Below are 24,651 nucleotides of genomic sequence, written 5' to 3' on the forward strand. Positions count from 1 at the left end.
TTGATACAGATTTCTTACTTTTTCATAATGTTTACAATTTTTTTACTATCATTACAGTTTGAAAATTGCCTAACTTCTATTTTATCTACGGAAACTGGAATAAATGAATGGTATTTTTGTGGTCCCTGAATGGTTATTGCTTTCAAATATTGCTCATTAAGCTGCTCCTTGATATGTTCATACTCTGTTGTAGTTGCATAAGAAAAGAAAATTTGTTGATAAATCTTCGAGCTGTTTAGTACAATGCCTATAAGTAGATGAAAAAACCGAATTTAGTACTATACCATTAAATTCCACTAGAGTTTGTATCCTTTGACAGATACGCGTACTTTGACCTCAAATGTAAGGCCGTCTTCAGTGTCGTGTACTAGACTCGACTTTTGTGTTAGTTGCTCCTCCTTTCACTTTTGAGCCCAATCAAATAATTCCTTGGCATTTTTTATGGGATGTTCACGTTCTTTAGCTAGACTAGCCCTTATAGCCATGCGTTTTATTGTTCCCTCTAATGCATCGCAGCGCCCTTTGCCATGCGATATTGCGAAAAAATGCAATTCATCATAGTTTTTCTTAAATTGGCAAAGGGACATTTTTTATTTCACCTCATACCATGAAAAATTACCAAATCAATAGTTTTTCAAACATTTAAGTCAAAAATTATCTGCTCTTTCAGACAATGAACAAATTCCTAGGCTTATGAGCTACGAAAAACATTAGCAAATGACCGAAAATTGAAAATTATATCATAATTTTGTATTAAAATCGCTGTATCATTAAAACGGTAAAAGTTAGCCTGATTTTCCCTTATACCCTTTTTGTTGTAAATTTTACGTACTTTCATAAAATCGAGTTGAAAAACATTTAAAAAGTTTATTATGACCATTTTCTAAAATTCATCCTTTTTTTAAATATCATAGCTTTTTTGTCCATGATTTCTCCATCTTGACCCACTGTGCAAAAGACTTAATTTTAACATATAAAAAAAAATCAAAAATTCGATTTTTGAGAAAATTGACTTTTAAGCTTTATTTTCGAAATATAAAAACATACAACTTTTTTTTACAGTGTATATTTTTTTTCAGGTAGTCTCAACAATAACCTAAAACTTTGCCCAAGACACCAAACTGATCGGAAAAACCATTTCTAAGTTATAATTTTTTGAAAATTATTAAGGATTTTTTTTCTTAGGCCCTTCTAAGTAAGGCTAGAGTCAAAATGGCGAACCGATGATGCAAAAAGGCATTTTTGGGCATAAAGAAAGCATATGCAAAATTTCATCCAAATCAAAACATATAAAAATGAAATTTGGGAAAAAAGTCGTCATTTTCTGTGAAACCGCTCAGCTAGCGTTCGTCGAAAATCGGTAGATCGCCTGTGCAACCATGGAAAATACTGTTAAGCAGGAAACATGGAAAGTAATAAGGAAAATTTTGTAAATCTATTTGAAAATTTCTTAAAAAAGTCAATCATTCTTAACTTTTTTTGTTTTTGTTTAATAGGAGAACTTAATGTTTTTGAAAAAAATAATAAGATTTCATTTGCATTTCATGAATTTGAGGAGTTTGCGAGTATATGCGTTTTGACAAAACGATATAAATTTCTCTATGATTTGAGATTGACCATCACTGGTCTACAAAGTACAACGACTTTTCATTTGCTCACGTGCGGCCGGCCGCAAGACGACGAAGGCAACGCTCATTCGCACTGATTATGACTTTAGCACGTAATCGGAGTATTTACATTTAGCTAATTTCACAGGTCTCGCACATCTTGCGGAGAGTTTTCGTTGCTATTGTGTTCTTCTTATCTACTTATCACGTGTAAAGGTGTTATAAACTTTGTTGTATTATCGCATAAGAGCGTGGGCCGAGCTTCAAAACATCGAACAAGTAGAAAATGGTCATATATCTCTTTTTTCACAGCATCCCATGATATGTAATCATGAAGTTACCAATTAATAGTCACGGAGCTTCATTTATCATTATAAGCAAATCAATCGCTATCATTTATTGGTTTATATATAAAAATTTCATATTTCTGAAGTGATTCAGAAAAAAAATCGTTGGTTAAAATTTTGAGTTACACCCTTTGAAAGCGAACTGGTCAAAATATGTATTCCAATGCCGAAAATCGTCTCTAAATGTTTTATAATGATTAAATCTCGTCTATGCTTATCGTAGTTAACTGTTTATGCAGGATCAACAATTTCGATGGATTTCGAATCAGATTTCCTTTTATGTTTACCGTATTCTGAGGTAACATTGATCAGTTTTTTAGATATTTGCTTATATCATTTGCAGAACTCATATGAGGCATGAAACTTCGATATTGTAATTCACAGTCATGGGAATTACTATTGAGAAAAGTTGAAGATTTTACGCATGACTAAAACTCAATATTCGCAAAAACCTTACTTTTATAAGCTTGGGAATATAAGAAAGAGCAACACCATTCATGCATTTAACATATTTTATTGAAAAATGTTCTTTCAAAAATATGTTTTACAAGATTAATGTTTCAACACAAAAATCTTGATAGTTTAAAGAACTTGGATGGGAGGAAATAGATAAATACGATGATATTCTGCAACAAAACAAAGTTCAGAAATGTTGTACCAATCAACACATTTTATAATTTAACTGACAAAGCTGAACACATCAATCACATCCTAATGAACGTAATCTACGACAAATTCCCCGGAGTTAAAGACCTGATTATGGGACACACTTCAATTATGTAATCCAACGACAATCGTTTATGCTTCTGACGCTGAGCAATAAATTACTCACCAGTTGATTGAAATTTTGTTCATCAATTACGTGATCTCAGTTTTGGAATTCTCAGAGTGCCCCCCCCCCCGTGGTTTGTCAAAACAAATTATTATAAAAATGGTTTTGCCCGGAACCATCTCAGACTGACCACGTCGTTTCTGGATGCTCCCCAAAGTAATTGACCACTTTGTCGCTTTTAATGTCGAAAATCGCGCTGACAGCGTGTGACAACAATTTCCACATTGTGGTTGTTTTCAATCTATTGAGGAGAAAAATAAAATCATTTCCTCCATTTTCGCCACCACCATCATAGTGCATTCTCGCACACAGTCATTTAGGCATATCGTGTGCACAAATTGAGCATTTAAGAGCCCATATTTTTATTGGCTCTCAAACCACCTTTAATGAACCATTAAATTTTCGACATTTTCCCTGCTTTGTTACTCGGTTGCCTCGTCTCGTAGATTCGTTTTTCTTCTGCTACTTCGTTTCGCCGATTGATTGGTGAGGCACGATAAGAAGTGGATTCCGGCTTGTTATCGCGCGTCGATAGATGACTCAGAGTAGATTTGCTACTTTTTTCCTGTATAATTAAATGCCTTTCACTTGGTTGAGGGCGACCGTAGTTCAGTTCATGATTGTGCTCTCGTCTATCGTTTTGTCAATGTGAGAGGTATGCCTTTCAGAAAACGACTTTCAGTTAGGTTGTCAATTTATATGGATATGTTTTATTGTTATCGTTTAGGCGGGGAAATAATAATATACAAAATTTGTGGCATTTTGCTCTGGTGGTCTTCTTGACCCATAGGAGTGGCACTCTTGCCCCGTGCCACGTTTAAAAACCTCATAAGAAGGGACATTTTCAAAAATCTCAAATCATCATGTGATTCACGCCTTGGGATGGGACATATGTCCTGGCTCGAAAGCCTTGGCTTAAGCGCCATTACTCGTTCTAAAACTTTGTCTGATCCCTCTCCCATTATTCAACCATTTGAGAGAGACGTATGTAAAATCCCCAAATCGTATGTAAAGTAAATCACTTCAAACTTATTTTCATTCCGCTACAGTTCAAAATTGTTCCACAAAAACTTCTTCTGTGTCTTCTTATCACACATAATGCAAAGTATCTAATACACATAATTAACTTAAAACCGAAAACTTATCTAAGCAGCCCATCGCATTTAAATATAAGGTCTGTCTGTGTCAACCAACAAACCATCATCATCTTGGTAACACGTGGTTTGCATAAATTTTTCCCCTTCCGGCTGGCAGCGGGAAACCTTTCCGTTTGCCAAGGCTTTCTCTAACAGTTCATTTAGACAAAACATTACTGATTGTAACTCAATGTTTCTTCAATCTTAAAATGTTCCCTAGTTTCACTTTAATTTCTTTCCCATTTGATCATTACACTACACTGGAAAGATATTTCGTACTGCAACACACGCGTCGACCAACACTTTCGGATGAATTTTTAACTCAATTTTACTTGCTTCCACTGAATATCATCACATACACCAATGTGGACACTTGAAATGGTAAAACACTAAATTCACTAAAAACAAAGGGAGTTATTCCGCCGTCCGCGGTTAGAATGAATGACCAGGAATTCGGCTGACTGAGAACTTGGGCAGGCCAGTTCTCTGTTATTCATTAATCGATTTAAATGAAATTTTCAGCCTGACAAGCATTACTTGAATTTCTATATATATTTGAGCAATTTTTCCAAGCACGACTTCATAAGTTACAACTATTAGACTAACGTGAAATTTTTGAAAGAAAACTAAAAACGATTTATCCAAAAATATGAAAGCCCTGCACCAAAACTATCACAAGCAAATTTGCTCACCTCTTCTAAATCTACAACTTCGTTGAAGACATCATGATCACATGACATAATTCCTTTGAATTTTTCAAACATGAACATGTAAAACAATTCAATGGAACTCGTGATTCGAAAAATCACTCAAAAATTTGTTTAGTAACAATTCAAATTTTACCTAAACTTGAATTTACTACTACAAAATAGACCTCAAAATTTTACCACTGACTTTAATCTTGAATGCATTTATAATATGATGTTAGCTTACCACTCGCTGTCAATGCCACGATTTGAAACAATTACCTAGTCATATATTTATATTACTCGCATGATAATTGTAGGGAAGTGTCCATAAATTACGAAACACTGTTATAAGAATTTTAGGAAGTGTGACGAATCGTACATTTTTTTTAAATGTGATACTGAAGGCGTGACACTCGTATGGTTTGAACTGGTCAACATTAACATTTACATGTTAAAATTGCACAAATCATACCACATCCCGAGCAGAAGAAAATTGCTGCAGAAATCAAACTAAGGTATACAATTCTAAATATTTTTCAACACTAGCCATCTGCATAAGATATGAAACAGCCTTGCATTAGAGGTTAAATACTAATATAAATATTATCTGATGCGTATTCTACAAACACCAAGCTGATTGGAGTCAGGTATAGCAATATAGAAGTGAAATTTTTCAATGTAGTAATTGGATACCTCAAGCAATTCTCAATAACCTTCGAATACCTCAATGAGGTATTTTTTACTGCTTTGAACAATGTTGTCAATACCATATTAATACCAAATTGAGGTGCTATCTATCATCCCTTGCGTGAACTTTTCTTCGGAGGGGCGCGGTCGACGGATCCTGAAGAGGCAAACTGGGCTCGACGCTGGCTTGCCACTAGCTTTTTCTTCTGCTCTTCCATTACGGCGTTAAAGTTATTCACCAATTGCGTGGCATTAGGAATACCATACGTCCGATGGATGTAGTCATCGTCGATTTCCGGTTTTTGCTTATCAGTCTGCTGTTTCTTTCCGGTTTTTTCCTTCTCGACTTCGAAAGGCTCTTCAAGTATTTCTTCTTCAATAACTTCCACAATGTCGTCCTCGGTGACGATCAATTCCTCTTCCACAGCTACCGCTTCTTTTGCTTTGGTGATTGCAGCGTACGTAGTTTTCCTCGTTGGACAGGCGTTCATCCGATGTCCTCGAGACTGACAGGCGAAGCACTTGTCCCTCAGACCATCATAATAAACCTTTGCCTTCCGGTTCTTGATTCCAATCGAAGACGGGATTTCCTTTTCCACTTCTATGTGTACACCCCGCACACCATTGTACACATGATTCAAGCCAAGATTGCTGGGAAACTTTTCTCTGTCTATCCTATCCACCTTTCCGTATGGTTCAAACGCTAGCGACACGTCGTCATCGGAGATCTCCGGTGGCAGGTCGAATACTCGAACGTATTCAATATTGCGACCTGCAACTACCATGCAAACTTTCACTGATTTCCCGGATGCATATAGGAAATTTTTCGGTTCCGAATTTAGTCGCAAAGCCTCTAACATTGCGGATTCAGACTTAAACTTGATGCAAATGCTACGATTCTCAGTCAACTTGTAGACAGTTTCCACATCGGACACATCAGTTTGTAACCGCTTCACAAACTCGGCAATCTCAAGCCACGACGGCCGGGGGGCATCTGTCGAGAAACGAAACTCGACAGTGTTAATAAATATATCGCACATGCTGAACGATTTGGCTGTTCTATTCGCACAGCAAAAGCAAGTCTGCTAACGCGGGCCGGGGAGAGAACAAATGACTCAGGCGAACAATAGTACCGAAACACTGATCCGGTAGAAAAAAAAACAATCCAGCAGAGCTAACCAACAGTCGCGTACGATGTTTACGACAGACAGCGAGCAACTGTTTCTAAAAACTAATCCATTACCATCTAGTGGCTATTTATAACATATTCTTGTAACATGCTACATTGTTTTAATTAATCTTGTTTTAGTTTGCTGTAAAAATCTTGAACTAAAGTCACCCTTATGGACCAATGTCACCACGCACGATGGTATTCAACTTTTTAAAATGTAAAATCATCGAAAATTAGCTATAAATTTAATATTTACTTGAATTTTGACGGTTTTTTACGCGTTGCCCTCCGAATGTGCGGTATTCCAGTGACAGTTGATGACAGGTTCCCTCGAGTTTTGGGAGCTCGCAATTCAAGCCAGTTGTTTCCTCTCTCTCAGGTATTACCATATCACATGGTTGTTATTATTGAATTAGAATTGTGCTCTGTACACCTTAAACGCGTCAAAAGTGGTATTGACTTTTGGGAACTCGCAATTCAAGCCAGCTGTCTCCTCTCTCTCAGGTATTACCATATCACATGGTTGTTATTATTGAATTATAATTGTGCTCTGTACACCTTAAACGCGTCAAAAGTGGTATATCGCAATTTTTTGCAAAATAAATTGTACCCTAGTTGGAAGCTCTTGGTTTAAGCTTTCGAATGAACTTATTTTCATCGTGGGCGTTCACAGGCCACTAATTCCTAAGAGTACTTTTATTTATGAAATATAGTTTGTTTTATGAAGCGTTTTTTGCCTTAATTTGCTTTATATGAATCTAATGAGAAAAAATATTCTAGTCCGATGTACTTTATGTATCTACAAACAACTCTGAAGATATACTTGCGGTTTGAGCTCTCTTTAAATTCATAAATAGCTGGTAAATTATGGATTGCAAATATATTTTTTCTTGTAAAATCTCATCCGCGGTCCACTCAAAGAGTCGTATAAAATTAAAAATTCAATGAATCAGCATCAAACTTAAATTCAACCACCAATGTGTGTAGAAAGTCGTGAAAAATATTACCGTTTAGGGAAAACCCTATGAAATGCACCTGTTGTTGCAAATGATAAGTTTGAAAATTTTGTAAAACAGGCCAGTAGGCCAGTCAAACTAAAAAATAAAACACTCAAGAACAAAAAACAATTTTTTTATTAAAAATATCTTATTATGTCGGCCCTTGAGCAAAACCGAGAAAAAGTTAGTTCGGCAAAGTTGTTTCTGTGATCATTTGCTGCAACTTTGCTGAACATACCAACTTACGATTCGTTAAAATAGAAAAGTTGGCGTATACGTCACTCTTGCGATCACCGTTAATTTTGTTTATGCATACAGTTTGTAGTATTAAAAGTTCTGAACATATTCTCAGAAGCAGCTATGACTCTAAGATCAATAAATCGAGACGAAAACCTCTTGTCCGCCTAAATTAGCTTCCTGGACCATTGTGCAATGAGGGGAGGGGGATGAATTGATGTTGCATTCAAAACATACCCATAGTAGACCGGATATACCCCTGCATCTACGCCAATAAATGCGGGAGGGGCTATTTGTATTGTGGGTAAGGCAATTTTATGACAGATAGGCTTGCTTTTGGTTAGCAGACTGCCTATTTATCAGGCGTAAAATAAAGCGTGCTATTTATAATGATGGAAGAATGGAAGCTTCATGTCCGTCACTGGTACTAGCGACGGTGGTGAGTCATTTGCAATAAAGTCGTTTGGCATAAAGCAGTTTGGCATAAAGTCGTCTGGCATAATGGTCATTTGGCATAAAGTCGTTTGTCATAATGATCGTTCGGCATAATGGCTGTTTGACATAATAGTCGTTTGGCATAATGAGTCTGAAACCAAGAATTTCTTAGGATGTCATTCGTTTTTACGTTTCTATTGAATCTTTCTGATTACGTTAGGCTTGTTTTGGAGCCAATTAATACAAAATGACACTTTATTCAACAATCATATGTTCTTGAATAAACTAAAGCATATAAGAAATGTTTTTGCCATTTTTTTATTAATTATCCAGAAATCAATTCTTCTTTTGAGTTCCGCTATTGGAAGAAATTTTTGCATTGAAGATTTTGCACTGAAGATGATATAAATTTCACCGTGGAACTGGCATTCGAGGAACCGATGATTCTCAACGCAATTTTTTATGTCTTTTGGTATTATTATGCCGCAATAATTGTTGACGTCCAATCTTCTATTGGTTTAATCATAGACTTTGCATTCTATAAAAATAGGTTGTTCTTAATATTTATACTGTTTTAAATTTTATTATTTATCAAAGCTAACTATCAACCCAATTTAATATTTTGATATTTGCTTGCTATTGCTATTTTGATATTGATTTTGCAAACACATGATCTCCTTTCGAGATATGCTGAAAAAAAAATCAATCACAAATTTCGATAATAGATGGTGTCTTGACGTAAACTTCCAAAATTAAAATATATTTTGAATCGTTCAAAAGTTTTGCTGCACATATTTTTTTTTTTAAATGTGATGTTCATTTGAGTTATGGTATGGGAAGATTTTTTTACGTTAGAGCCTTAAACATTTAAAGCGAAAAATAATCTGCTCTCGTATATAGGCTATTTTTGCATTATGCTGCAATATTAGATCTTTAGATTAGATATCACTGCGAACTTTCTTTGCCAATTTATGTATATCGCAACAAGCTCAAGGATATTTACTCAAAGTTCTGGGATGCAGAGAAAATTATTATTTCGAAGAAATCTTCCAACAGACCCGTCACGAGTTTTATTCACTTATGCTCTCTAATGTCACAACAATTTTTGAAAAATATCTGAACGAACACCACGCCTATTGAGATCCTACCAAAAATTTTTGCTATGGGCGCGGTGGTGTTGATCTCGGTAAAAGTTTCAAAACTGTAAATCATTATGCCAGACGGCAATCATGCCAAATAACCATTATGCTAAACGGCCATTATGCCAAACGGCTTTATGCCAAACGACGTTATGCCAAACGACTTTATGCCAAACGGGGTACAATCACTAGCGACTGCTATGAACGATTAGTTTTTTTTATGTGTGAGAGATTAAGAAAGGAAGATAGAAACAAGCGATAGATACAAGTGCGTAATGGGATGGGCCTGGGATTGAACCCTTGACCTTCTACTTAAGGAGCAGAAGTGGTTGCCCATAGACTACCAACCCCGTCACAAAAACTGTTACCCCTAAATTACCAGAACGATAACCAATCATAAAAAAGGGTTCGGTTCCGCACCACGTAAAAGTGATCTACCTGCGTTACTAGAAGTATTTAGTATTCTAATAACAGTTATTCAGCTATTCATGTTACTTGAAATGTTTGTAGAAGGACCTCTTGGATTGTTAGTCGTTTCTACATACAGTTTATCTACTATGACATGATCGATTTTGATCGTCTGTAGCTTAATTGGTGATTTCGTTCCATAGGATTACGTATTTTATAAAGAATACACTCCTTGTTCATAACGGAACGTTGTTCCTTGCCGTATTCCTCATTATTTTGTAGGCGAATTTCTTACGAAAATCTAATGATCTAATGATCGCCGCTTCTTTTTAATATGTCGAAGGAGATTTCGATTCCACAGGCCAAACTACAATCCATTCAGTAACATCGTTATTTAAGTAAAATTTACCCAACGATATGCAAGACTTTTGATGAATTGGAACATAGTTTTCAGACACTCTTTTAAATTATAGTCAAGATTCTTAGCAGATCCCTCGTGACAACCTTTAACTTTATTGTTAGAGAAAAATATAGTTCAATGCTGAAATAAATATTAGACAATGCAAAGCCACCCACTTCACTCTCTTTGTAAGCCTAGCATTCAAAGAAATTCAGCTTAACCGGTTAGATGACTGCTTAGAAATTACGGTGTATATGAAGTAAGATTTCTTTAATGGTCATAGGTAGATGATTCTAGTTGATTTCCTATAACAAATTTTTGGTTTATTACAAGAAAAATTCTTGAGGTATGCAAGCAAAACTTTTGAAAGATTTCATATGCTGATCCTGAAAATATTCTAAATGAATTTCATTGAAGGCTATACTTGGATTTATGTTCAAACCTCTGTCAGGTTCTCGATACTTATCTCTCAGATTCTAGGTAGGATTCGAGATACCTACTAGAAACTTGATACTTGATGAGTCACAATTTGCTACATTGAATGTACGCTTCATAGATAATCCTTCCTTACTTCTATAGTTTTAGGAGCCAAAGGGTAATTTTCTTAGTTGGTAATGCTCTGCATACAACTTTCTCTTACCAGGTAGCTTATAAAAAAGAACAAGGCGTTTTCTGTCAACGGTCCAAATTTTGACGTTTCAAAACAAACCGGGTAATATGCCCCTCCCGTAGAAAAAGTTCCGCAGCGTTGCCGAAATGTTTCCAAGGAGAATTCCACCACTTGCTAAACTTAAAAGGGTCCATTAGCAGTCGTCTTCCGGTAAAAGTTTTTGTAATAAGTACAATAGTAAAGGATGGGCTTCATTGACAACGAGGCTTGTCTATCGGATCCAAAATTTTACTCCAAAAAGCTGATTTTCCATATTTTTGGTATCTCTATTGGTTGTTTATACTTCCCTAAGATCTAATATGCGCAACATTATTTTTTCACGGATATTCAAGATATGTAATCTTATTTACGTGTTAAAGAAGCCTCAATCCCTTGAAAATAAAGTGGGGCGTATTGTCCGGTTGGAGCGTATTATACCAATTTACCCGAGGTACGTGGTCTGCCACCAAGTCCACATTTTCTTCCGAGTTCTTTGCTGAATATTTGCATTCTTGTACTACTATCCGTCTCCATGAGATCCATATTGTGAAAAAAATTATGGAGACGCATGGTAGCTCATAATTTCGCATGCCCACAACACTATAATCATCATGTTTTAGGAATCCTTGTAAGGGACCTGAACTAACTAGTTTTTTCTCTTCCTTCCAGGGTGATTACATATGGATCGAGCCCGTGTCCGGACGTGAGTTTGATGTGGCCATTGGGGCTCGGGTCATCTCGGCCGAGGGACGTCGCATCCAGGTCCGAGATGACGACGGCAACGAGCTGTGGCTCACGCCCGAGAGGCGCATCAAGGCCATGCACGCGTCCTCCGTGCAGGGCGTCGAAGACATGATCTCGCTCGGCGACCTGCACGAGGCCGGAATTCTGCGCAACCTGCTCATCCGGTACAATGACAATTTGATCTATGTAAGTTTGCGATAGAACAGTAAAATGATGAACGTGACAATTACTAACATGTCAACTATCTTCACAGACGTACACTGGTTCCATCCTGGTAGCGGTCAATCCCTACCAGATTCTACCGATCTACACAGCGGATCAAATCAAATTGTACAAGGAGCGCAAGATTGGTGAGCTGCCGCCACATATCTTTGCCATAGGAGATAACTCGTACGCGAACATGCGACGTTATGGCCAGGATCAGTGTATCGTAATCTCAGGAGAATCAGGTGCCGGTAAAACGGAAAGTACCAAGCTCATTCTCCAGTATTTGGCAGCCATCAGTGGGAAGCACTCTTGGATAGAGCAGCAGATTCTCGAAGCAAATCCCATTCTCGAAGCGTTCGGTAACGCAAAGACTGTAAGGAATGATAACTCCTCACGGTTTGGCAAATACATAGATATTCACTTCAACAACTCGGGAGTGATTGAGGGTGCTGAAATTGAGCAGTATCTGTTGGAGAAATCTCGAATAGTATCGCAGAACGCTGAGGAGCGGAATTATCACATCTTCTACTGTTTACTGGCAGGATTGTCCTCCGACGAAAAGAGGAAGCTCAATCTTGGATATGCCTCCGATTATCGGTACTTGACGGGAGGAGGATGCATCAAATGTGACGGGAGAAACGATGCAGCTGAGTTTGCAGATATCCGTTCAGCCATGAAGGTGCTATGTTTCTCTGATCATGAAATTTGGGAGATTCTGAAGCTTTTGGCTGCATTGCTGCACACAGGTAACATCACATACAGAGCCACTGTAATTGACAATTTGGATGCGACGGAGATCCCAGAACACATCAACGTGGAACGAGTGGCCAATCTGTTGGAAGTTCCCTTCCAACCATTCATTGATGCACTAACTCGAAAAACCCTGTTTGCCCATGGTGAAACAGTAGTGTCGACACTTTCTCGAGATCAGTCGATGGACGTTCGGGATGCCTTCGTAAAAGGAATCTACGGTCGGTTGTTCGTCTTGATTGTCAAAAAGATCAACTCTGCCATCTATAAGCCAAAGTCATCTACCAGAAGTGCAATTGGCGTGTTGGATATTTTCGGTTTTGAAAATTTCAAGCACAACAGTTTCGAGCAGTTTTGCATCAATTTCGCTAACGAAAATCTGCAACAGTTCTTCGTAAGACATATCTTCAAACTAGAGCAAGAAGAATACAATCATGAAAGTATCAACTGGCAGCATATCGAATTCGTGGATAACCAAGACGCTTTGGATTTGATTGCCATAAAGCAACTTAACATAATGGCTCTCATCGATGAGGAGTCCAAATTCCCCAAAGGAACAGATCAGACTATGTTGGCTAAATTGCACAAAACGCATGGAACTCATAGAAACTATTTGAAACCAAAATCGGACATCAACACCAGTTTCGGTTTGAACCATTTTGCTGGAGTGGTGTTCTACGATACCCGAGGTTTCCTCGAAAAGAATCGTGATACCTTCAGCGCTGATTTGTTGCAACTCATTTCAAGCTCAACCAACAGATTCCTTCAGATGGTGTTTGCCGAAGACATCGGTATGGGTGCAGAAACACGCAAACGAACTCCAACGCTTTCAACTCAGTTCAAGAAAAGTTTGGATTCACTCATGAAGACGCTGAGCTCGTGTCAACCATTCTTCATTCGATGCATCAAGCCAAATGAGTTGAAGAAACCGATGATGTTTGATCGAGCATTGTGCTGTCGGCAGTTGCGATATTCCGGCATGATGGAAACTATCCGTATTCGACGAGCTGGGTATCCAATCAGGCACAAATTTAAAGACTTCGTTGAGCGGTACCGCTTTCTCATTAGCGGTATTCCACCAGCGCACAGAACTGACTGCCGTTTGGCAACGTCTAAAATATGTGCTTCGGTATTGGGTCGCTCTGATTATCAACTTGGTCACACCAAAGTGTTTCTGAAGGATGCTCATGATCTTTTCCTGGAGCAGGAACGAGATCGCGTACTCACGAGAAAGATTCTGATTCTTCAACGATCGATCCGTGGATGGGTTTACCGAAGGCGGTTCTTACGCATGAGACAAGCAGCCGTTACCATTCAGAAGTTCTGGAAGGGTTACGCACAAAGGCAGCGCTACAAGAAAATGAAGATCGGATATATGAGATTGCAGGCATTGATTCGATCGCGAGTTCTGAGTCATCGTTTCCGACACTTGCGGGGTCATATTGTTCGATTACAAGCAAGAATTCGTGGATACTTGGTTCGTCGAGAATACGGTTTAAAGATGTGGGCTGTAATAAAGATACAGTCACATGTAAGAAGAATGATTGCCATGAACCGGTATCAGAAATTGAAATTGGAGTACCGACGACATCACGAAGCATTGCGATTGAGGCGAATGGAAGAAGAAGAGCTGAAGCATCAAGGTAACAAACGTGCCAAGGAGATTGCCGAGCAGCACTACCGAGATCGGTTGAATGAGATCGAGCGGAAAGAAATTGAGCAGGAGCTGGAAGAGCGGCGAAGAGTTGAAGTCAAGAAGAATATTATCAATGATGCTGCCAGGAAAGCAGATGAGCCTGTGGACGATAGCAAGCTAGTAGAGGCAATGTTCGATTTCCTGCCAGACTCCAGTAGTGAAGCTCCTACTCCACATGGTGGTCGGGAGACATCAGTGTTCAATGATTTACCAGTGAATCAAGATAATCATGAAGATATTATTGGACCAATCCACACTATTTCGGAAGATGAGGAAGATCTATCTGAGTTTAAGTTCCAGAAATTTGCTGCAACGTACTTCCAGGGCAACATCACTCATTTCTACTCTCGAAAACCGTTGAAACACCCACTTTTACCATTGCATACTCAAGGAGACCAACTTGCCGCACAAGCTCTATGGATAACGATCCTTCGGTTTACTGGGGATCTACCAGAGCCACGCTATCATACTATGGATCGCGACAATACTTCGGTTATGTCAAAAGTGACTGCTACTCTGGGACGCAACTTCATTCGTAGTAAAGAATTCCAAGAAGCTCAAATGATGGGCCTTGATCCAGAAGCATTCCTCAAGCAAAAACCTCGATCAATCCGGCACAAACTCGTATCGTTAACGCTGAAGCGTAAAAATAAGCTTGGAGAAGATGTTCGACGTCGTCTGCAAGATGAAGAATACACAGCTGATAGCTACCAATCATGGCTTGAATCTCGACCAACGTCCAACCTAGAAAAATTGCATTTCATTATTGGCCATGGTATTCTTCGAGCGGAGCTTCGCGATGAAATCTACTGCCAAATATGCAAGCAATTGACGAATAATCCCTCAAAATCATCTCACGCTAGGGGCTGGATTCTTCTCTCCCTTTGTGTTGGATGCTTTGCTCCATCGGAGAAATTCGTTAATTACCTGCGTTCGTTCATCCGAGAAGGTCCTCCTGGATACGCTCCGTACTGCGAGGAACGCTTGAAACGTACTTTCAACAATGGTACTCGAAATCAACCTCCATCTTGGCTGGAACTTCAAGCCACCAAGTCCAAGAAGCCCATCATGCTCCCCATTACGTTCATGGATGGTAACACGAAAACTCTATTAGCCGATTCAGCAACTACGGCGAGAGAGCTGTGCAATCAATTATCCGACAAGATCGCACTTAAAGATCAATTCGGTTTCTCGCTGTATATCGCTTTATTCGACAAGGTATCTTCTCTGGGTAGCGGAGGAGACCACGTTATGGATGCAATCTCACAATGCGAACAGTATGCCAAGGAACAAGGTGCTCAAGAACGAAACGCCCCATGGCGGTTGTTCTTCCGGAAGGAAATTTTCGCTCCGTGGCATAACCCTATCGAAGATCAGGTTGCAACGAATTTGATCTACCAGCAAGTGGTTCGGGGTGTGAAGTTTGGTGAATATCGTTGCGACAAAGAGGAAGATCTGGCAATGATCGCCGCTCAGCAGTACTACATCGAGTACAACACGGATATGTCGATGGATCGGCTGTACACTTTGTTGCCGAATTTCATTCCCGATTATTGTTTGACCGGTATAGAGAAGGCGATCGACCGTTGGGCTGCACTTGTACTGCAGGCATACAAGAAAAGCTACTACCTAAAGGACAAGGCCGCGGCTTTGAAGGTGAAGGAAGACGTTGTTAGCTATGCGAAGTACAAATGGCCTCTGCTGTTTTCGAGATTCTACGAAGCGTATCGGTAAGTTGTGGTTACTTGCGTTAAAGAATTAAATATTGAATTATTTACAAATATTTTCAGAAATTCTGGTCCAAATTTGCCGAAGAACGATGTCATAATCGCAGTGAATTGGACCGGTGTCTACGTGGTCGATGATCAGGAGCAGGTGTTACTTGAGTTATCGTTCCCGGAGATCACTGCCGTGTCAAGTCAAAAGACGAACAAGGTGTTCACGCAGACCTTCTCCCTGTCTACGGTGCGGAATGAAGAATTCACCTTCCAAAGCCCGAATGCTGAAGATATTCGAGATCTGGTCGTGTACTTTTTGGAGGGACTGAAGAAACGGTAAAATGGTGTACATTTTATCAACTATAGAAACATTAAATAATTTCTTTGTGTTGTAGATCGAAATTTGTGATAGCGCTGCAGGACTATAAGGCTCCTGGTGAGGGAACCAGCTTCTTGTCGTTCTTGAAAGGTGACCTCATCATCTTAGAGGATGAGAGTACCGGTGAAAGTGTTCTCAACTCCGGCTGGTGTATCGGTAAGTGTACTTATATTTGAGATAAGAGAATCATACTTTACCAATCTAATACTTTCACAGGATGTTGTGAACGCACACAGGAGCGCGGAGATTTTCCAGCTGAAATAGTCTACGTCCTGCCCTCACTTACAAAACCCCCTCCGGACATTCTAGCCCTGTTCAGTGTAGAAGACGCACATCACGGAAAACGCTTGAACTCCATCCATTCAAACGGCGGTACCGAGACTCGAGAACACCCGCACACGCTAGCCGACTATTCTTTGGATCACTTCAGGCCACCCCCAAAACGCACTATGTCCAAGGCACTTAGCACTCTCAGCTCAAAACGTGGAGGCGACGAGCTTTGGCGCTACTCAAGAGAACCGCTCAAGCAACCCCTTTTGAAAAAGCTTCTAGCGAAGGAAGAACTGGCCGAAGAAGCTTGCCTAGCATTCATCGCCATCATGAAGTACATGGGAGATCTGCCATCGAAACGACCGCGAATCGGCAACGAAATCACCGATCACATATTTGACGGTCCACTGAAGCATGAAATTCTCCGGGATGAGATCTACTGCCAACTGATGAAGCAACTGACAGACAACCGAAACCGCATGTCAGAAGAGCGCGGTTGGGAACTCATGTGGTTATCGACGGGCTTATTTGCTTGTAGTCAACAGCTTTTGAAGGAACTAACCGTGTTCCTCCGAACACGACGCCATCCCATTTCGCAGGATTCCCTACATCGCCTGCAGAAGACCATTCGCAATGGTCAGCGAAAGTATCCACCACACCAGGTAGAAGTGGAAGCCATCCAGCACAAAACGACTCAGATATTCCACAAAGTCTACTTCCCAGACGACACAGACGAAGCGTTCGAAGTGGACTCGTCGACACGAGCGAAAGATTTCTGCCAGAACATTTCACAGCGGCTGAACCTGCGGTCCAGTGAAGGTTTTAGCTTGTTTGTAAAAATAGCCGACAAGGTGATATCAGTGCCAGAAGGAGACTTCTTCTTCGATTTTGTGCGTCATCTGACCGACTGGATCAAGAAAGCGCGACCAACGCGGGATGGTACTAATCCACAGTTCACCTATCAGGTGTTCTTCATGAAGAAGCTGTGGACGAACACGGTACCGGGTAAGGACAAGAATGCGGATCTGATATTCCACTACCACCAAGAATTGCCCAAGTTACTGCGGGGCTATCACAAATGCTCCAAGGAGGAAGCCGTCAAACTGGCAGCTTTGGTCTATCGGGTGCGCTTTGGAGAGAGCAAACAGGAACTGCAAGCGATACCGTAAGTAATGTTTAAATTTTATGTTGATTTTTGAAGGGCTTAATTAGGAGGTTTAGTTAGTTTATAAACAAAATTGGTGCAACGTTCATCAGGACCATTCATGCGCTACAATAGTTCTTCAAACAAGGCTTATTTGTCTTCAGTTTCTTGCATGTCTCACGTTGCACGAACACGAAACCTGGACAATGCTCGAAAAAAACGTGAAAGCGCTAGGAGTTTTTGAACGTTGTGTACTTAGGACCATCTCCTTGGCGGTGTTTATGAAAAGGGCGTAGGGAGGAGAAGAATGAGTATCGAGCTGGTGCAACTCTTTGGTGACCCCAGTATTCATGAAGCCGCTAAGGCTGGAGAATATATTGGGTGGGCATATTGCAGGAATGCCAGACTACATTCCTCAAGGATGGTGTTTATTTTTCATATCCAGCAGGTACGCAAAGAAGCGTGAATCGCTTCACGTCTTTTTCGAGCATTGTCCACGTTTCGTGCTCGTAGAAGACTATCGGTCATATTGAGGTTTTGTATATAGTACGCTTATTATGGAAGTAAAGTTTACCAGACCTCAAAGTCTGTGGGGTAGATAGTAAGCACGACTTCCGGTAATAATGTCTCTGAATTTCTCTGCTGCAGTGGTTATTCGGCATTTCGAACGATCCTAGGTACCGTTTTGATTCATATTACGGACACTTAAGGCCTAAGTGAAGTGCAACTCATCAAAAAGCATATGAAACACATCAACTCTTAACTTTCGAAAGATGAGAGAAGATTTTGATTCTGAAACATGAACAATTTTAAATATATAACATTCTGTTGGCTTTTCATGATTCTTCATACGGACGCAACCTCATTTTTGCCTCATATTCCGGACATTTAGATTCGAATTCCGGACAGCTCATGCAAATCATAAATAGAAGAGTCAAATCATCAATTGAAATCATCAAGCCATCAAAGAAACAACTAAGACAGTTGGGCATTATAAATCTTCGAAGATATTTATGGAAAATTCTCATTAAAACGACACACGGAAATGAGTATTTCGTGTGAAATCTTTCCCATACAAAGTAGAGTGTCCGGAATTTGAAGCTGTCCGTAATATGAATCAAAATAAAAAAAAAACAGAAATCGTGCTCGATAACTTTTGATTTGGATTAAATTCACACGTGTTTTAAGTATGGTATAATAAGTATTTTCCATAGATAATTCGATCATTTTGACTCAAGAATAGCTGTTGAAAATGGCCTGTGAATTTGCATGCAATTTATTTGAAATATTCGTAATGGAGAATCGTGAATAACTACAGTCAACTCTCACTTACTCGATATTTTGTATCTCGATATCGAACTAGATAACCATGGTAAAAGTTGAATTTCATGGCTTTCTCCATAGTCCCTTAGATCAAATTTACCCTGATTTTGTGTTCTGTAACTCGATGGTCCCTTTAACATCGAGTTTTTGAGAGTTGATTGTAGTAAAGATGGCCAGTTTATTAATTAAACAATACATTTTTGCATAAAACTTGATATAACTCGAAAATGGCTAGGATAGCTAGGATTTTTTCAGGAGGGGGCCTAGGGGGGCCTTGTTTTACAGAAGTTATGTCGATCGCAATGTTTACTTTTCACAAATTTCATAGTTTTAACAAATTTGTATTGTTTTTTTTTTTTGTTACTAGTGGTCCCGGCAAACTTCGTCTTGCCATCAAGTAGGCTGTTGAAAAATGTCATGGAACCTCCCATACAAAACGACATATTAGAACTCCCCCGTTTAACCACATTTCCCGAAAACTTCCCTAAACTTTTTTTGTCACACGAACGCAGCGGAACCCTTCAAGCAGACAACAGTGAAAGAATTGTGCAAATCGGTTGTCTCGTTCTCAAGTTATTTCGTGACATACAAACACCACTCCATTTTTATTTACAAAGAAGACTATGTCTCACTTCGCGTGTGCCGTTTTGTACATGGTACATTTGGTGCGGAGGTGAATCTTTTTTGACCGCAGCTTCTTCTGGAGGCCATAGTAGGCCCGACTTCCACTGATGATGCGCCTCCGTATTTCACGGTTAACGTTATTGTCAGCCGTCAGCTAGGATCCAAGGTAGACGAACTCGTCGATCACCTCAAACGTATCCCCGTCTATCGTAACACTGCTACCTAGGCAAGCCCTGTCGCGCTCGGCCCCACCAGTTAGCATGTACTTTGTGTTGGCCGCATTCATTACCAGTCCAACTTTTGCTGCCTCGCGTTTCAGGCGGGTGTACAGGTCTGCCACCTTTTCAAATGTTCGGCCGACGATGTCCATATCATCCGCGAAGCAAACAAATTGACTGGATCTCGTAAAAATCATACCCCGGCTGTTAAGCCCGGCTCTCCGCATAACAGCTTCTAGCGCAATATTGAACAACAGGCACGAAAGTCCATCACCTGGATGTAGTTCTTGTATAGTCCTTGTCGTAGTCCTCGGTGGGATCCAAACGAACTGGAGTGTTCGCCTGAAACCTTCACATAATTTTGCACACCTTCCATCGTCGCTCTTATCAGTCTCTTGAGCATCCCGGGAAAGCTGTTCTCGTCCATGATCCGCAAAGATGTTTTCATTATACCTCATTCGACACGTGACGTAAAACCTTTGCGAGAGCGTCAAGTTTCTTGTATAATATACTTATTTCCTGAGAGCCACACAGCTGCTCCATTTCTTCACACTCCACCTCTTCGAAGCGGTGCTTAATATCATTGATGTCCCCTCATCTGTTTGCATCGCTTCATATTTTGACTGGTTTCCTGCTGCAACATCAATACACGCGCTGCATTCAGGAGAGCTTGTGAATAGTCTAATAATTTGATATCACTTCTTTTCAGACAAATGTTGCGTGAATTGGTTCCGTCAGACCTTATCAAGCTGCAAACAACAAACGATTGGAAACGATCTATCGTGGCAGCCTACAATCAGGACGCTGGAATGTCTCCGGAAGATGCTAAAGTGACCTTCCTTAAAATTGTGTACAGGTAAATTTACTGTTATATGCGGTTTGAATAACATGTTTATTGATTTTGTATTTGGAATTTCATAACCTTTCTAGATGGCCCACATTTGGCTCAGCATTCTTCGAAGTGAAACAAACCACGGAACCCAACTATCCGGAAATGCTTTTGATTGCCATCAACAAGCATGGCGTCAGCTTGATCCATCCCAGCTCAAAGGTAACCCAACTTACACTCCTTTTGTACTGTTTGAAAATATTTTACAACTTTTTCCACATCTTTCCCAGGACATTCTGGTGACTCATCCATTTACCCGAATTTCGAACTGGTCCTCTGGTAACACCTACTTCCACATGACCATCGGCAATCTGGTTCGTGGCTCCAAGCTACTGTGCGAAACATCACTCGGATACAAGATGGACGATCTACTCACCTCTTACATATCCTTGATGCTAACCAATATGAACAAACAGCGAACAATTAGGATTAAGTAGGAGATGTAGTGGATGCCTCAATCAGGAAGCCGCAACGCAAGCAGCTCAGAATTGCCTAGACTTTAGTTATAGAAATCTTTTTGTTTTAAAACTTAACGATTCTTTCGTTAGTGGAATATGAGTATTTATTTTGTTTGAGCTTTGCTTTTTCTTTTAGCATGCAAAGGCATAAACATATTTAAGAAATGTTAGAACCGATTCTTTATTTAACTTTATTACTGTAAATGAAATTCACTGTTTTACTTCCTTAATTGATATTAGAGCAAATTTAGGCACCTTTTACGTGCAGTTTATTATTTACTAAAGGAACATGCACAACTTATGTAAGTTGCTTTTAGAATTTTAAAATCTTTTTCCCCTGGGTAAAATTTTGCAGAATCAGTTCAAAGTTTGAGTGAAGTACATATCAAAATGTCTGACCTTTCTTTTATAAATCGTTTCGTAATTTGTGCATGCCCTTCCTTCACATTGCTCTTCAAATCTAACAATTTCCAAAACTTAGGCCATTACTACTAAACAACACTACTGTTGCACACTCTCAAATCATAAAATGCTTTTATTTATTCACCTCTCTTGATTTACCGCTTCAATGTAGAGATAAATATATGTTGGTTTTGTGAAGTCGGAATTCTCAAGCAGCTAGATTGTAGTTCTAATAGCGGTGCAGCAATTATAAAAAAAATGATAGTCGTCAAAATTTCAGCTCCCTGCATGCCAACTGCCCGTTATCATGAGTGAGAATGTATTGAAAGCGAGTGAGTGATCGAACGAATGAATGGCGGTTGTTGAAGTTGGCTAGAGGGGATTCTTGGTGTTTTTTTTTTTTTGTCTAAGATAGGGTAACATATTTTTGTAATTTTATTAGTACTTTGTTATTCATAATTTCTAAACTATTATCAATAAATGGTCAATAAACAATAATACATTGAAAACACAGAACGTACATGTTCACTCTTGAGAAATCATAAATAGTATACTGTACGCACCGGGCTGTTCAACCTTCCGTTGGCTCGATAGCGTCTATGATGCAGCGGGCAGTCAGGTCCGACATCGACCGAAGGGTATGGGGATCCAATTAGGAGATCGCGATCAGATCTAAGATCAACTTTAGTTGAAGTATCCGGTCCAAATGGTGATGCATGCACTTCTTCTGTAGCCAATTTAAACACTTCCACTTAAACAGAAACAAGTTACCCAAACTACACTTTATTAAGAACAAACAACTATATTGGATAAACTTATATCTATATTCTTCTTAGAGCTAGACGAGTTAAAATTGCGCGTGGGCTCGGTGCCCAAGTGTTCCTGCCGGCGACCCAAAATCGACTGGTTTCTGGGTTCAATCTTCTGCGGTGAGTAGATCTGCATGCTCAGTAGTCAGGATCTCACTCTCTTAGCCGTTAACCGATCGGCTATCGATCTACCGAGTGCTAGTGATGGTGCTGTGGTCCTACATAGAGATGATGGCAATACCACTGGCGCTGGAAGCCTATTGTTTCCGACCACGCAAGGGAGATCAACAAACTTATTGTTTTGGTCATCTCGGAGATAGTGGCCTGGTGATTGCAATTATATAATATTTGCGGACTTGCGCTAGCCAGTAGTGCACCAGTAGTGTAGCGAGGGATGAATAGGATTTGTTGGTCGTAGACATCCTCACCCACCCAGAAATGTCGTATTTCTGAAAAGAGAAAACAAACAGGAATATCCTCTTCGACAGGGTGGGGAAATGGAACGGAAATCACATTTGGTTGCTGGATGATGTGGCTTCGGACTCAGGTTCGTCGGTGCAGTCCGGTATTGGTAGAATGCACAGTTTTTCAACCGGACGTGTTAGCACACCTGAAGATGTCTTTATGGTAACGACTCGAACCACATTGTCGTCACCTGGATGTAGTTCTTGTATGCGTCCCATCCTCCAACGCATCGGAGGAACCTTGTCGTCCTGGATAACGACTAACTTGCCGATTTCTACCTGGACCGGCGGTTTCCAGCGTTTAGTCCTGGCTTGAAGTAGGCATAAATACTCCCGACGCCACCGTCGCCAGAAATCTTGGAGCTTTCGTTGGATCAGTTGGTACTTATTTAGCCGGTTGAGTGGGATATCTTCAAGGTTGGGATCCGGCAAGGCTTGGAGGGACGTGCCGACAAGGAAATGCGAGGGAGTCAACGGCTCCAGGTCTTCAGGGTCCTCCGACATGGGCGTGAGAGGGCGAGAATTCAAACACCCTTCAACTTGGACGAGTAGTGTGGAGAAATCTTCCGGGGAGACTGGATCTTCGCCGATGACTTTAAGGAGGTGCTTCTTCGCCGATCGAACCGCAGCCTCCCAGAGGCCCCCGAAGTGTGGGGCGCTTGGTGGAGAAAAATGCCACTGAATTCCTTGCATGGCACAATCCTTGGCAACAATCTCTCTGTGAGTTTGGTCTTTCAATAATTTCAGGAACTCCTGTAATTTGTTCCTAGCACCGACAAAATTGGTGCCATTGTCGGAGTAGATATCGCTACATTTTCCCCGTCTTGCCACGAACCGATGTAGGGCTTGGAGAAACCGGTCAGTCGAAAGATCTGTGACCAATTCAAGGTGCACCGCCTTGGTACACAAGCAGATGAACAGGGCAACGTACGCTTTCACTGCGGGGCGCCGAGGAGCTGGACGGATGTAGACCGGTCCAAAATAGTCGACGCCTGTTCTGGAGAATGGTCTGGAAACGGTGACCCGCGCTGCTGGTAGGTCGCCCATGTATTGCTGGATTGGTGTTGGTCTCGAACGGTAACATTTCAGGCAATTGTGAACTACTTGTTTGGCGACACTTCTTCCTCCTAAGGGCAAGAATCGTAGTTTAACTACTCCTAACAGAAGCTGTGGACCAGCGTGTAAAAGCCTCTCATGAAAATGCCGTAGGAGCTTACGAGTGAAGGCGTGGCGGGCCGGTAAAGGAATAGGATGCTTACTGTCCTCTGTTTCTTGAGATTTGCTTAAACGGCCACCTACTCTCATGATTCCGTCCTTAGAAATTGTTGGATTGTACCACCGTAATGGAGAGCTTGATGGAAGAGTAGATTGGTTCATGATTGCCTTCCATTCCTTGGCAAAGGCTTCCTTCTGTACTCGCCTAACGAGCACGTTTTCGGCCTCTCGTAGTTCCGCTGTAGACAGGAAGGATCCGTTTTTCCTATCAGTTCTAGGTTTGCGCAGTAAATCCATCAACCGAAGCCAATATGCTGTTCTGCGAATCATATCGTTATATGAAGCGAATTTGCCGATGTATTCCTCGTTGAATTCGACGTTCGGTGTAGTGACGTTTGCTATAACTGTCCGACGTCTCTCGTTTTCTCCCTCCTCTGCATTTTCGGTCACAGTTTGATGAAGTTTCGGCCACGCTTCCGGATTTTCTTCTAACCAGTTCGGTCCTTGCCACCACAAACGATTGCCTACAATCTCTTCCGGCGAAATTCCTCTTGATATGAGATCTGCAGGGTTCTCGACTCCAGGTACATGTCTCCATCGCCCATT

At 40.4% G+C, this 24,651-nt stretch overlaps 1 protein-coding gene across 2 annotated transcripts in view; it reads left to right on the forward strand.

The window, feature by feature from the left end:
- The window catches only part of LOC5569086 (myosin-VIIa), a 98,840-nt gene extending 76,770 nt beyond the window's left edge, over positions 1 to 22,070 (forward strand). For both annotated transcript variants that reach the window (XM_021847365.1, XM_021847366.1), the window contains exons 4-11: positions 11,405 to 11,665; positions 11,733 to 15,862; positions 15,923 to 16,186; positions 16,246 to 16,385; positions 16,446 to 17,664; positions 20,518 to 20,664; positions 20,739 to 20,859; positions 20,928 to 22,070. In XM_021847365.1, coding sequence (XP_021703057.1) covers positions 11,405 to 11,665; positions 11,733 to 15,862; positions 15,923 to 16,186; positions 16,246 to 16,385; positions 16,446 to 17,664; positions 20,518 to 20,664; positions 20,739 to 20,859; positions 20,928 to 21,134 — 6,489 coding nt within the window. In that variant the 3' untranslated portion in view covers positions 21,135 to 22,070. The remainder of the gene's footprint in view (positions 1 to 11,404; positions 11,666 to 11,732; positions 15,863 to 15,922; positions 16,187 to 16,245; positions 16,386 to 16,445; positions 17,665 to 20,517; positions 20,665 to 20,738; positions 20,860 to 20,927) is intronic.
- The last annotated feature ends 2,581 nt before the right edge of the window (positions 22,071 to 24,651 follow it).

This window comes from Aedes aegypti, chromosome 2 (genome assembly GCF_002204515.2).
Source record: "Aedes aegypti strain LVP_AGWG chromosome 2, AaegL5.0 Primary Assembly, whole genome shotgun sequence".
Lineage (NCBI taxonomy): Eukaryota > Metazoa > Arthropoda > Insecta > Diptera > Culicidae > Aedes > Aedes aegypti.